Source organism: Chelon labrosus (genome assembly GCF_963514085.1).
Source record: "Chelon labrosus genome assembly, chromosome: 20".
NCBI lineage: Eukaryota > Metazoa > Chordata > Actinopteri > Mugiliformes > Mugilidae > Chelon > Chelon labrosus.
The window spans coordinates 14893621-14906969 of NC_140353.1; the positions used below are offsets into that span (position 1 = coordinate 14893621).

General features: G+C 42.6%; 1 protein-coding gene across 1 annotated transcript in view; it reads right to left on the reverse strand.

Annotated features, from left to right (window-relative positions):
- Positions 1-502: 502 nt before the first annotated feature.
- LOC311505387 (ryanodine receptor 3) overlaps positions 503-13349 on the reverse strand; it is a gene marked incomplete at its 5' end in the record, with an annotated part of 106637 nt that continues 93790 nt past the window's right edge. The window contains 15 exon segments of the mRNA XM_084568935.1: positions 503-1448; positions 2552-2603; positions 3829-3929; positions 5428-5492; positions 5688-5844; positions 5947-6081; positions 7118-7264; positions 7412-7472; positions 7581-7708; positions 7833-7875; positions 7960-8090; positions 10888-11082; positions 11172-11258; positions 11364-11555; positions 11872-13199. Of these exon segments, the coding sequence (XP_084425061.1) occupies positions 1353-1448; positions 2552-2603; positions 3829-3929; positions 5428-5492; positions 5688-5844; positions 5947-6081; positions 7118-7264; positions 7412-7472; positions 7581-7708; positions 7833-7875; positions 7960-8090; positions 10888-11082; positions 11172-11258; positions 11364-11555; positions 11872-13199 (2918 nt within the window). The 3' untranslated portion in view covers positions 503-1352.

Sequence of the window (13349 nt, forward strand, 5' to 3'; positions counted from 1 at the left end):
CGTCCTTCCTTTCTGACCAACCAAGAGTGCACTGCTTATTTATTACTACGTTACGATTTTAATCTGCAGGAAGGTCACAGTTATGATATAGCTTGGGGTTTGGGGTGAGTGAAATAAACTTAGAAGTGAAGCCAAAGGCTGTGTCCACACAGTAGGTGTCTTGTTTTGAAAAAAACCCGGCTTAGCAGCGGAGGCAGATGTGTCATCTTGCTGATTTTCAGACTGAAATGACGCACGGCCTCTTTTAGACTTGGAGTAGAGACGTTGATGAGTAGCTCTAAGTGAAAAGGTGTTTTGTGTATTTAGACTATAGGGGATAAAGAGCTAGAAACACAGATATTTCTTGCATCAATTTCTTTATTTTTTCCATCAAAAGAAATGCACAGATCCGCAAAGCTATTACATACAAAGGGCCATACAATAGCAATTCATTTTTTTTTGTTTTTGTTTGAAGGTGTTCGGTAAATTCTGCTGTGTCATTTATACACTTTGTATCTTGAACATTTGCTGTTATGCTGCATTCAGCAACAAAATAAATCAAATTTCGACGCTGTTCCTCCGAGTTCAAATGAAAACGTTTCAGCCACAAATTACGTATCTGGACAGCTACTCGTTACTGCTCCAGGAAAACTACTGCACTTACATACAATAAAGAAAAATAAAACTAAAGTTTTGCATAGCTTCATTGTAATGTAGTAGTACAGTACTGTAAGGCACTTCATGAAGAAATTTAGGCATTTTTTTTAATCCTACACAATAAACCGTTTTCGCCACTTCGTTCTACAAACTTCATCTCAATATGCAATGCTAACAACATCTGAAACACAAACCTTTTCTTAAATCACATTTTTGCACACTACGTATATCTACTATACTCCTCTGCTTTTCTTTTGGCATTAAGTCTCAAGTTCAACATTCATACATTGTGCATAATATGACTGACACATTGTCCCATAACCCCACACAACCCAGTGTTTCTCAAAAAGACCAAAAAGAAAAATTGTGCAATGATTTTGGGGTTATGTGGAGTAAAAGGCAACACGCTGTCAAAAACGAGTCCCAAAACTAAAAGAGGATCAAAATGTCTGGGCAAGTCGGAGGTCACTCACTTCCCCCTAGACTGGTACTGTACCCACGGTGACAGGGGTACATCTGACTGTGGGGAAGTTTCTCCTTTTTAGATTAAAAAAAGTACTTATTTTTTTCCACGTCCCTCCTCGGTCCAGTCCAAAGAAACGCTGGGATGACTTGTATGTGTGTGTGTGTGTGTTGTAGTCCAGCAGCTGTAGGTAGGACTACGTGCTCCAGCAGCCCACTTCAACATGGAGAGAGGTAATGAGGATGCACCTGCTCTATCCTAGCTGGTCTTCGTACTGTTTGCGGAAGCAATCTCCGGCCGGGAAGAAATCCCAGCAGCGCTCCTGATACATCTTCCACACGTACGACTCCTGCACAAACAAACAGGCGTCAGAGTTTTGCAAAAAAAAAAAAAGTTCAGACATAAAATAAAAACACGTACAAATAAATACTGAACAAATTTACTTAAAACTGCAATTACAAATATTACATAACAGATGATGTAATTTACTGCTTATTTATATGCGTACCACATTGACAAGGTAATTACTGTGTAATGTTAAGTATGTAGTTAAATGTCTGGTTGCTACAGCTTAATTACTGATTAGGTGATATAGATTTTATTTAATGATCAGAGGTTACATTTATTCAGCGTATTGCTAAAGTTGGAAGTGGAGAGTTCTGTTTTTGCATTTTCGAGTTTGGAAAGGTTTGGAAAGGGGTATAAGAATGAGCTCCAGAGTCTGCAAGTTCTCTCAGCAATTACACAGAAACTGCAAAAGCTGCAAAAGCTGTAGGTGTTGAACATTTAATTAAGACGGTGGCCATTATTTATTTTTATTTTTTGCTGTCATGGTTAAATCTATGTAACTCAGTATTGTCTGACTGAAACACGGCCTCATAGAAGCAGAAACATCCCTCAAGCAGTGTCTTTTCACTCTTGATCTAACAGTTCAGTTTCTGACACACTTCCAAGTCTGTCAAGCTAATGTTAGCGAAAATAGCAACAAAACAGAGCTGTTGGCATCAGGTGACAACTGTGAACATTGTCATGATTACCATAAATGGAAAACTATGCAGTCATCATCAAAAAATAAATAAATAAATTAAATTAAATAATAAAAATTGCACGTTTGCTAATCGTACATGTATCTGATTATTACTGAGTAGCACCAACTTTACTGCTAAGGCAAAAAACTTATAATAAATATGAGAAGTCATTTTGTTCTATCGAATCCTGGTGGAGCTGAAACAAGCTACTATAATATAATTTTATATTTTTTAGTGCAACCATAATTTTTATATTATATAGTGCACACACATGTATGTAGCTAAGATTTTTATTTTTTTTTTTAAATTTAACCTCACTATTGGTCAATATCTGAAATCTGGATGTTCACACTACCATAACCCCATAATGATAGATTCATTGTTCTGTAGTGAGAAAGGTCATCAGTGTATAATTATACTCTACCTGTCCAGTGTGCTCTGTCTCATCCTTGTTGATAAGGTACATCAGGAAAAACCTGGGAAAAGCCAAAAATGCCAATGAGAAAAAAAAAAAGTGTCACAGCAAAACGATTAGCTTTTACATATCGCATCTAAAGATAAGATAAAAGAAAGGCTTTTACTGAGGCACGTTTAATTTTTACAACATCATTCACTAGACAATGTCTGTGGGTTCTATGTTACTAGGAGGCATTGCAATTTCTGATACAAGTGTCTAAACCATAGACTGTACATAAATATGGAAAATATGTCCACACATCCCTGCATTGGCCAAACTGATGCTATACAGCGCCATCTTATGACTTCGGAGCCAGAGTCTGCACAGTACGGTCCGAGAGTGGAGCCACGCGGAGCCGCGACATCACTGACCACCGTCCAGACACACTTTCGTTTTCGTTTAATTAGTACTGCGGTCTGCTCTACCTCCACCAAATGTTGGATTATACACTATACTTGTTTTTTTCATTTATTTTTTGGACACTTGAATTTGCATCAGTATTACATCATTATTACATTAACTACCTTAAATGACTGAAACCATCCTTGAAAAAACATGTATTTGAGGCTTTCTGTTTTAATTTGGCCCAACATGGAGGGGGCGGAGCTTATGACCTATACTGCAGCCAGTCACCAGGGGGAGCTCTACTTGTTCTGGCTTCACTTTTGAGGAGCTGCTCAGCCATCCGTCTTTATACAGTCTATGGTCTAAAAACAAAGTAACACCACCCCGTCTCCACCGCCAAATCACCTGTTGTTTCCCAAATCAAGTGTAAATGGCAACGGGTTGCTGTATCTCTGTGTCCGTCACAGCATGCCAGATCATGATGAATACTGTATGAGCATGCCATCACAAACCTATTTTCCAATAAAGTTCATGGCATTAAATAGTCATGAAGGAACATAATGAGGTCGCTCTCATCTCCTCCAGCCAGCTGACTGTGAGAGCAAATGGACTGAGACTTTGTATTGTTGCTGGCATTACGCGGAAACACTGGCTTAGCAGGGAGTGCAGGGGAAACGCGATGGCAGATGGAAAGAATACTTGAAGGGATCTAGCGTTCTGGATCACTGCCGCTATTAGTGGCTTTGGCTCTAATACCACGGCAATGTGCTAAAGCCATCAATCATGTGGTTAAATTACAGAAGAGAGGCAAAACATGTTGGTGAGAGATAATAATAATGATTAATGATTTGAAATGGAAAAGAAACAGGAGGGTGGGTAAATTAAGCCAAGATACTTACAGGTAGTTGGCCAAATTGTGCTCTTGTAAGGTGTGAGTCTCAAAGCCGTGGGGTGTTGTGTCAAAGTAATCATTACCGATGCCACAAATGAAACATTTGGTCTGAGGACAGAAAATGAAAACATGGTTAGAGTAGTTTGTTTTTCTGGGGCTTAGCTGTATAAGCTACAGCAATTAATAGAAGCCTTAGTTTAAAGTCAGTTTACCCGATATGGTTAGTCTAATCTCCAGAAAGAGCAGAATCTGTAGGCGGTGGACAAGATTTTGGTACTGGAAGTTTCTGTTGTGTTTGCCATGTGAGCGGCCTTTGTAAACAGCACCCATGGAGAGCAAAAGAGACAGAACGCCTGCATATACCCAGTAGACAGGCTAGCTAACACGTCACTTTTCTCAACAGAAATTTCTGTGTATAGCTTCTATTTCCTATTGTAGAAGTCATCTTAACTAGCTCCATGTGCCACAAGTTGCTAATTGGACCGTAAAACGAAGCCCGTGGCATAAAACAGAAAGTCTTGGCCCAGATATCTGCTCGCCACACCTGGAACCCCCAAAACACTCGGAGAGGTTGAGTCATCAGACGATGGTTTGTGTTCCCCATGACTGTGGTTAGTCCAGCCTGTGGACAGTTAGTGATGGCCTCTGTAGCTCTGATTTCCAAAGTATGAGACTATAACTTTGACACTGACTATGTTTACATGGACAATAATGTGTCAGCCTAATTGAAATCATTCTGACTGGAGAGTCCAACTAAATTTTTTTTCCCAACCCAACTTTATTGACCAAGATGGACGAATAAAGATCCACTTTTTTTTTTAGCACCGCTGCCCACATTGATCCAGCTTTGTTCATCTTTTCAAACGTATTATTTTGCCACCGCCATATTTCTGGCAAACATGGGCAGGAATGATATATTCATTTTAAAACAGAGAGAAAAAAAATAGGATTAGGTGTTTACATGGTCAATTTCCAATTGAACGTTTTTTTTCGTAAGGTTTACACTTGAAAATTCCTTTTGATCGGGCCAGTCTGTTCTGACTGAGGTGGTTATATTTTGAGGCATTTATGTGTGATTGGACTATTATTCTGATTATTAATGGTTATTATTATTAATAAAGTAAATGCAGCTATTGTCACTGGGGGTTATCTGAGCTAAGTGAGAGCAGCAAACTCTGGACTTGTCCTTAAGTCCAACGCCGCATATTCTCAAATTTCAACTAAATTGTCTATGTTTTAGGGTAAACTTAACATGTATATTCCCATGTCGGCACAATGTGTTAAGAACAAAAGAAAAAAATAAATGTAAGTATGTGTGATCTAACTTTCATTTGCCCTGGCTAATTGTTTCAAAAGTGAGCTCAGATGTGTGTCCATGTGGCTCAACTTACAGTTAGATGTCCTGAAAATAAAGTGATTAATCAGTATCGATTCTCTATAATATCCTAAAGTATTTGACTTCAATTTAAGACAAGCACACTGTATTGAAAACAACCTGCACACATGAAAGTCACCATAATCAGCTCAATAAGACAAGAGGAGGACAACCCCCTCCATACTCAGCTCTACACAGACAAATGTAGGTGAGAACGAAATATCCTCTCACCTCCATGTCCTCTTTGACTTGTTCCTGCTGGTCTCTCAGCTCTCCAAAGGCATCAATGATCAAACCTGCAACCGCAAAGGAGCTGCTGTGAGCACATCAAATATACTGTATCTAACCATACAGTACCCTATCCTTTGAAGTGTAGTGGATGTGGATATACTACTGCGATCGGCAGTGCTGCAAAGTTCGTGCTGGCATCTTTGTATTTGTAGTAATTTACTGAGGCTACAAAGAACAACATGTGTACAGTGTGCGCGTACCCTGGATGATGGCCAGGAGGATGACGATGACAAAGAAGAAGAAGGTGATGTCAAAAAGGATGCGGTAGAGCTCGTAGGGGTCACCGGCCGGGTCCTCGATTTCATCCCCGATGCCCCCGCCCGCTCTCACCCCAACGTACATGTGGAATAGATAGCACTGTAGAAACACATAAGGATAGGTCACTCCAAATGTGAGGCTCACCATCACGCCCCCGTCTGCTTCTTCAAAATGGGAGCAATATATGTGACTTTCGTTTACCGTCATCATGTCATCGCACTTCATGTCCGGCTCATCGTCATCCTCGCTCTTGTTGTAGAACTTCCGGAAGAAGTTGAAGGCCACCACCGTGTAGAGATAGACCACAACAGCAAGCAGGCCCACCGTCAACACCAGCTGCAGAGAGGCAGAGGCAGAGGCGGCAGTCAGCAAAAGCAGCCTTTACACACCTCCTTTCTATTTGCATACTTTGATCGGACGCACAGCGGACACAGCAGGGGCAGAGCTGCCGGCTCCCGTTTGTTTTCTTTTAAAAAAAAAAGGCGAAACCCTCATGAGGAACACAATGGCACTGCCGAGGGAAAAGTTCAAACGCATGGAGCCGAAGAGAAATTCCTTATCAGTTGCTCATCTCTAGCAAATAAATATATAAATAACAGAAATCTACATTGAGAAGCAGCTCATACACCGATTTACTCTTTGTCGTTACCCAAAAGGCCACAACGGTGGAAGCAGCGGTAAACTGAATTTGGATTGACAGCATGATTGATCTGCCCACAGGCAGCTGAGTGTGGGAGGTGTTGGCGAGTCCTTGCAGCCTCAACATTTTGGTGAATTTCCACCCTTTGGAGAATGAGGTGCCTCTGGTCAGTTGACAGGAGAACCATTGCAAGAGATGACAGTGCGAAATGGGATTTAAATAAGGCCTTATGAGCCATTTCAACTCAAACGTCAATGCAGAGGGCACCTCGTTTCCTATTTTTGCATTCTTGTTACGTCTCTTCTTTTTACCTCAGCTCAATATGAGAGACGTGCAAAGATACACACACATTTAGTAGGTCTTGCATTAAAACAGGTTGCACTGAGGGGGACACAAGTTGGCTGTTGACTACTTCTCACAAAAATACTACAAAAATCATCTCTAGGTAACAGATCACAATTAACTTTTGAGCTGCTCTTAAATTTCATATAAATCTTATACTACTATTGTGCAATTTCTCATCAGTAAAGGCAAAAAATAAAACCGTTCAGGATTGTGAATGGCATATCCGAAATGCCATCAATGTAGCACTGACACGGAGGCTGTGATAAAACTGTGTTGCGCATCAGGGGATAAACAGGCAGACGGCGGTTTAAACCCAAGATCAAACTCTAACTCTGCAGTGCCCCCTCTTGTTCGGAAGACGACCTGCATCCTGTTCCTCCTCCTCACCTGTTTGCCGTTGTGAGTGACCGAGGAGAGGATGGTACGGAGGGTCTTGAAGCCCATGGCAATGTCCAACAGATGGGCGGCAAAGAAGAAGTTGTTGTAGTGTCCCAGAATGGACATGGTGGTGTACCAGACTAGGTACAGGAATGACTGGCGAAGAAGAACAACTGATCAGAATGCCATCAGTCTTGTTACAATGTCATCCATCAACCCGTTCATCCATCAAATCACCCAGTCAGCCATTTGTAAAAACCACAGGGTAAGTAATTAATCATCCCAACTTGTCTTCAAACTTACATTGTCTGTAAACACCACCCCCAACTTCCAGACGTGGTACTTCGTATCGATTGAGCTCAACCTTGGAAGAGAGAAGAGTTGATATGAAGGGCTCATATTTTCCTTTTGACCTCTATTTTTACTTCAAGCCGTCTAAGCCTGTCTGCTCTTCATCAGTTTAATATCTCACCATGACACCAGGGAGGCCTCCTTGGCAACAGTTTCCTCTGTTGGGTTGAAATCCAGCGCACTCTTGTCCAGCCCCAGCAGCTCTGCTATCCTCTCTGCTCCATACAGGTCGCCGTACTTTTTTATCACCTGCAAACAGCAGCGACGGGAAAACACAGCAGAACGTGATGCTGACGTTTAGTAAAGCATAATCAGATTTGATTTAAAGCTTGTGTGCATAACAGATTAAACCAAAATCACAGAGGCAACTTACTTTGCGTTTGACGAACTTATCCCAGTAGTTGTTGGGAAAGGAACTTAAAAACAAAACCACAGAGCGGCATTAAAGCTCTGTTTGCGAAAGGATTATGAGTTTAATAACTGTGCTGTAGATAACTCACGGAGTGTTGATGACCAGTCTGTCCCACTGTCCTTTAATGTCATCGTCAGACGGCTGCTCAGTGATGTAGAGGCCGGCAAACTCTAACTTCCTCGCTATCTCCTTCTCCCGTTTGAACACTACCAGAGGCACCTTGGGCACACAGGCAAGGTGGCTACATCATTATTACAGAAAATGATAGCTAAGCACGGTACCCAGCTTGATTACTGCAGTGACTTTAGGTGTAGGACTGTGTGTAAATGTCAGATAATACCATGGAAGTGTAAAAATTAGAATCACAGCCTTGTGATTGTATGTCTCCACCAGGCAAGTCAGCCTGTGGTTTACTTTGGTGATTCTCCAGATTCATATATATACAGCAGGACTTTTTCAGAATTTAAAAAAATAAAATCGGAAATAAAATCGTCACTGCATTGAAAAAGACATTTGTGTAAGGTCACAGCAACCTTGACATTTGACTGCCAAATTCTAATAAGTGCCTCCTTGAGTCCAAGTCAACGTTTGTGTCAAATTCGAGGACAGTCCATCAAGGCATTGCTGAGATATTGCTTTCACAACAATGGCACAGACAAACACCGATCAGGCATTACATTATGACCACCTTCCTAATATTGTGCACATCTCCCTAGTGCCTCCAAAACAGTTGTGACTCATCAGAGAATGGACATGGGTCTTCTGAGGGTGTCCTGTGGTGTCTGGTCACAGAATGTTGTTAGTGGGGGCCTTTGAGTCCTATGGGTTGAGGAGAGGGGCCTCTGTGGATCATCCCACAGATACTAGATCAGTTTGGGATCTAGTGAATTTGGAGGCCAGGTCAACACCTTGTGCTGTTCTTCATGTTTTTTGAGTTGTTCCTAAACTGTTTTTGTGTGTGTGTCTGTGTCAGGCTGCATCCTGCTGGGGATGGCTGCTGCCATCAAGGAGTGTCATTGCTATGGGATGGGGGTGCCTGGTCTGGTCTAGGTGGGTGGTACATGTCTAAGGGTGTATTCACACCTGCCTTGTTTAGTTCGATTAAAACGAACTCAAGTTCGTTTCCCTGCTGGTTCGGACCTTTTTGACTGGTGTGAATACAATCACTCGAACTCTGGTGCGGACCAAACAAGCGGACCGAGACCCAGCTGAGGAGGTGGTCTCGGAGCGGTTCCTACCGAACCCTGGTGCGGTTCCTTTATGGTGTGAAAGCAGCCCGACCTCGATCCGACCCAAGTTGCAAAAATCTACCTTTTTGGATTTGACGAGCTCCCGTAGTTTTCGCGCATCTATCAAGAAGCGTCTGTGTGTCTGTCTGTCTGTGGCACGCATATGTCGCGAACCGTTGGCCCGATTGATTTGAAACTGGGCAGGTGTCTCGCTACGGGCACGAAGATGTGCACTGCTAAGTTTGACGTTGTTTGGATAAGAAATGTAAAATATATCGGTGAAATAGGTTTTCTCCGCTCTAATATTTCCAGTTGCCTGATGACAGTTCTAAATTATTGCGCTGGCTCAAACGCTAGATGGTAACCATGGCAACGGAGACTCAACGTTATTTTACAGTTTACAGACAAAACATGAGTGATTTGATCATCTATCTATAAATCAAGAATTTCTTTTAACTTATTTGGTGAGTTTGTGTCTGTCTGTCTGTGGCACGCTGATTTGAAACTGGGCAGGTGTCTTTGTGGGGAGGAGACATGGGTCACGACAATGGTCACAACTGAAAAATCTTCTTCAGCTCCCACTATAGGAATACATACTTCCGACGGGCACTACACTAGTTATGGGAAATGTAGGATAGCCCAGTGACACACACAACAGAGAGAGACACGTGAAGCAAACAAACGCAGGTAGGTTAGGTAGAGATGAGCCGTGGCTTAACCGAGCTCTGAGGAGACACGCTGCCTCCTAGATATCTGGGCAGATGTCCAGATATCTCAAATGCTGGAGAAAACACATAAAAATGCAGAAGTATATAAGATTTTTAGTCAACAAATGAGAGAGAGGGGATTCCAGTGCTCAGTTTATAAACCATATTGCTAGCATAATAACAAGTAGACCTACAGTACGCAAAGTCTCCATTGTAGCCTATTTACGTGGGACATTTGGCTTCCTTCTTTACCCCGCCTATACGTTTACCAGCCAATGGCTGAACGACCTTAGCACATGTGTTTTTGTTTATAAATTCTGGTCCGGTTGCAATTAATCACAGTGTGAAAGCGAACCGCACTAAAAAAAAAAAAAAGAAAAAAAAAATTGGTCCGGACCAAAGCAAGTGAACTAACGGACCTTCCTGGTGTGAATACGCCTTAAGTAACATCCACACGAATGCCAGGTCCAAAAGTTTCCCAGCAGAACATTGTATTGTCACAAGATGGTGAGTGTTATTTACTTCTCCTATCGGTGTATGTGCTAACAGAAAACATAATAATTTTATACATTATTATAAATTTTAATAAACAGTCTGGTAAAATATGAATCTAAGTGACATAAATGCTAAATTAACATTTTTAATAAAAGCCATCATGTCATTGTTTTCAGGGTGAGGTAGGACCCAAATGCTGGACAGCAGGTGATGAGGCAGGCGAAAACAAATTTAATCAAACAAAAGGAAACACAAAGCGTTGCTAAACGGCAGGATAATCCAAAAACGAAACTCAACACGACATGGAAAAACAGTATTACGCGACAGAGGACAAAGGGTAAGGCAGGACTATATATACACAAGTGCAGAGGAGACACAGGTGAAAACAATCAGGGCGGGGCAGACAATTACACAGATGGGAAATCACGGGACAGGAAGAAGGCAAGACAGGAAACAAGGAAAAACAGGAAACTCAAAAACATGGAACATGAACACAGGAAATCAAAACACAGAACCATGACAGATCACTCCCTAAATGTATAAACCAATTCTAGTGTGTTTTTTTATCAGTGGATGTTACTTTACCTTTAGGTAGTAGTATCCCACTACACACAGGAAAGATATGATGGTGTGTAGTATTGCCAGACAGCGAAGCGCTGGCGCCATGTAACCCGTGCTCTCCTGCAGGACGAAGTACTCCAGTGCGCCGTCATCTTCCTCCTCCCCGGCTCTGCCTCGACGGTTCCAGGGGTCTTCATCATCTGAGTAGTCACCGGTCACCTAGAGAACACAAATGATCACATTTAAGAAAGTACACACATACAATGATATGGAACTACTACATGATCACAGTTCAGCTATAACCTTACTTTGTAGAAGAGAAGAATGAAGTTGATAGCAAAGGCAACAAAAAGAGCCAAGAAGCGGAGGTTGTAGAAATTTCTGGCCAGGTAGTTCTGTGAAGGATAATGATTTCTGTAAGAGTTTCATATATGCAACAAGCTGATTTGCACTCTCTTAATGTGCCTAAGCTAATGGCTGCAGAGAGAAACATATCTGACCAGCATTTTAGTCTGGTAGACTTCCAAGCCAGCAAGGAAGCTGGCCATGAATGCCTCTGGAGGTTCTTTCTTTATGCCAAGTCTCTTCTTCGGGGCTTTCTTCTCCTCCACTAAGGGCTGTGGAGGGGCTTCGTCTTTGGCCTTGTCGTGGTCCTTCTTCTCTCCATCATCTGAACTGAAAGTATAAATTCTCTATTAGTGACATACTAATACAGTATATAGTGCATGCAGTCCATGAGTCCTAGCATCTTCTCTAGGTGACATTTTTCATACTTTCATAGCCCCTGTATGAAACAGTTGGGCTCGACCAGTGAAGACGTTATACTCACTCTCCTTTTTCTGAATCTGATTTGTACTCTCCATTTACAGCCCTCTTCTTGGCTGCCAGCTATAAAAAATAGAATATAATTTTGATGATTAATTAAATTTAAAATCAAATACAAAGTGTTTAACCTCTATAAATTAAGATATTTAGCAATAGAGCTATCCTTATTCCATTTGACTCAACATGATTTCTGACCTGTGCCTTCTTCTGCTTGACAGCACTCGCTATTGACGGAGCGTCTCCCACCACCACCTCAGATACGTCCCCCAGTCCTGGCTCAGACCCGTGTTTGCCCTCCCTCTTGGGCTGTATGTTGAGCAACTCAGCCATCAGGTCGGCCTCTGCTGCGTCGCTCTGAGCCATCTGAGCCATCTCCGCCAACGCCGACGCTTCATTCGCCTCCATCTTCTCCGTTTCTAACACGTCTCCGTGGATCCCGAACTGAGTGGGGTCCGGCATGTTTCCCAAAATATCCGTCACCTTCATATTTTTAGCTCCTTCAACGAGGCCACCGCCAAACATAGTGGTCCACAAGATGTGGAAGAAACCCCAAATGAGGCTGTAGACAAAGTGGAAGAGGCCTGTGATGATCATCCAGAAGAAGGAGAAGAAGCCTCGCACCATCTCCCTCACGCTCATCTTTCTAAATTTCCTGTACTGCCGCCTCATGCTCTTGAGAGTGAGCAGCTGGCGGAAGTGACAGAGGCTCTTTCTCATGGAGATGCAAGCTATTGTAAACGCTGAAGAAGACTCCATCATCACGCTCTCCTCCTCCTCCTCTTCCTGGTTCTCCACCACACTCTGGTTGTTGTCCTCCTCATCTTCCTCTGGACGCTCGAGCGGGTCTGGCTCCGAAATTTGAGACGCCAGCTGCATCTCAAAGATGGTGTCCTCGCAGAAGTTGACAAACAGCTCCATCTTCTCGCTCTCACCACCTTCGTTGACCACGTCGAAGATGAACTGCCGCTTGGACTCTTTCACCTGAGGCTTCTCCCACTGCGTGCGGCTCGACTCACTGATCTCGAAGTAGACCCTCTCGATGCGCTTGGCTCCACCCATGATCTCGATGCGGCCCAGATAAGGCTCGAAGTAGCTGAGAACACTCTCGGCCAGGTCGAGGAACGTTGCAAGGCGAGCATCGTGAGGCATGTGCTCCGAGAGATTCGTCAGCAACACGGCTACATTAAAACCAATGTCCTTGGCTGGTTCGTGAAATCTCTCCACAAATAGCACGTAGTTGAACATGTCATTCTCGTCAGCCTCGGCGCAGGAGAGGAGAAACTCAATCTCAGACTGAGAATACTGTTTCTGGTTCTCCATGGACTTCTGGAAATCTTTCTTTGAGATGACCCCTTTGCTCTCTGGGTCGTACTCCTTAAAGCTGTCTGAAGTGGTCAAGTCCTTCAGCTTGAGGAACATGTCAAAAAACTTTAGGATCATCTCCACATTACTGGAAGATTCCACCAAGGTGTCCACCATTTGTTTGCCAATAGTTCCATTGACAACATTACCTGTGAAATGATACGGTGACAAAGGTTAGTCGGAAAACACATCAACAAGAAATTCCCTGTAAGGATTATCCGTAGAGATAAACATCTGATTAAATGCCAGTCAAACAAATCTGTTAGATGAATGTCAGAGAAGGGGCAATATCCTTGCAG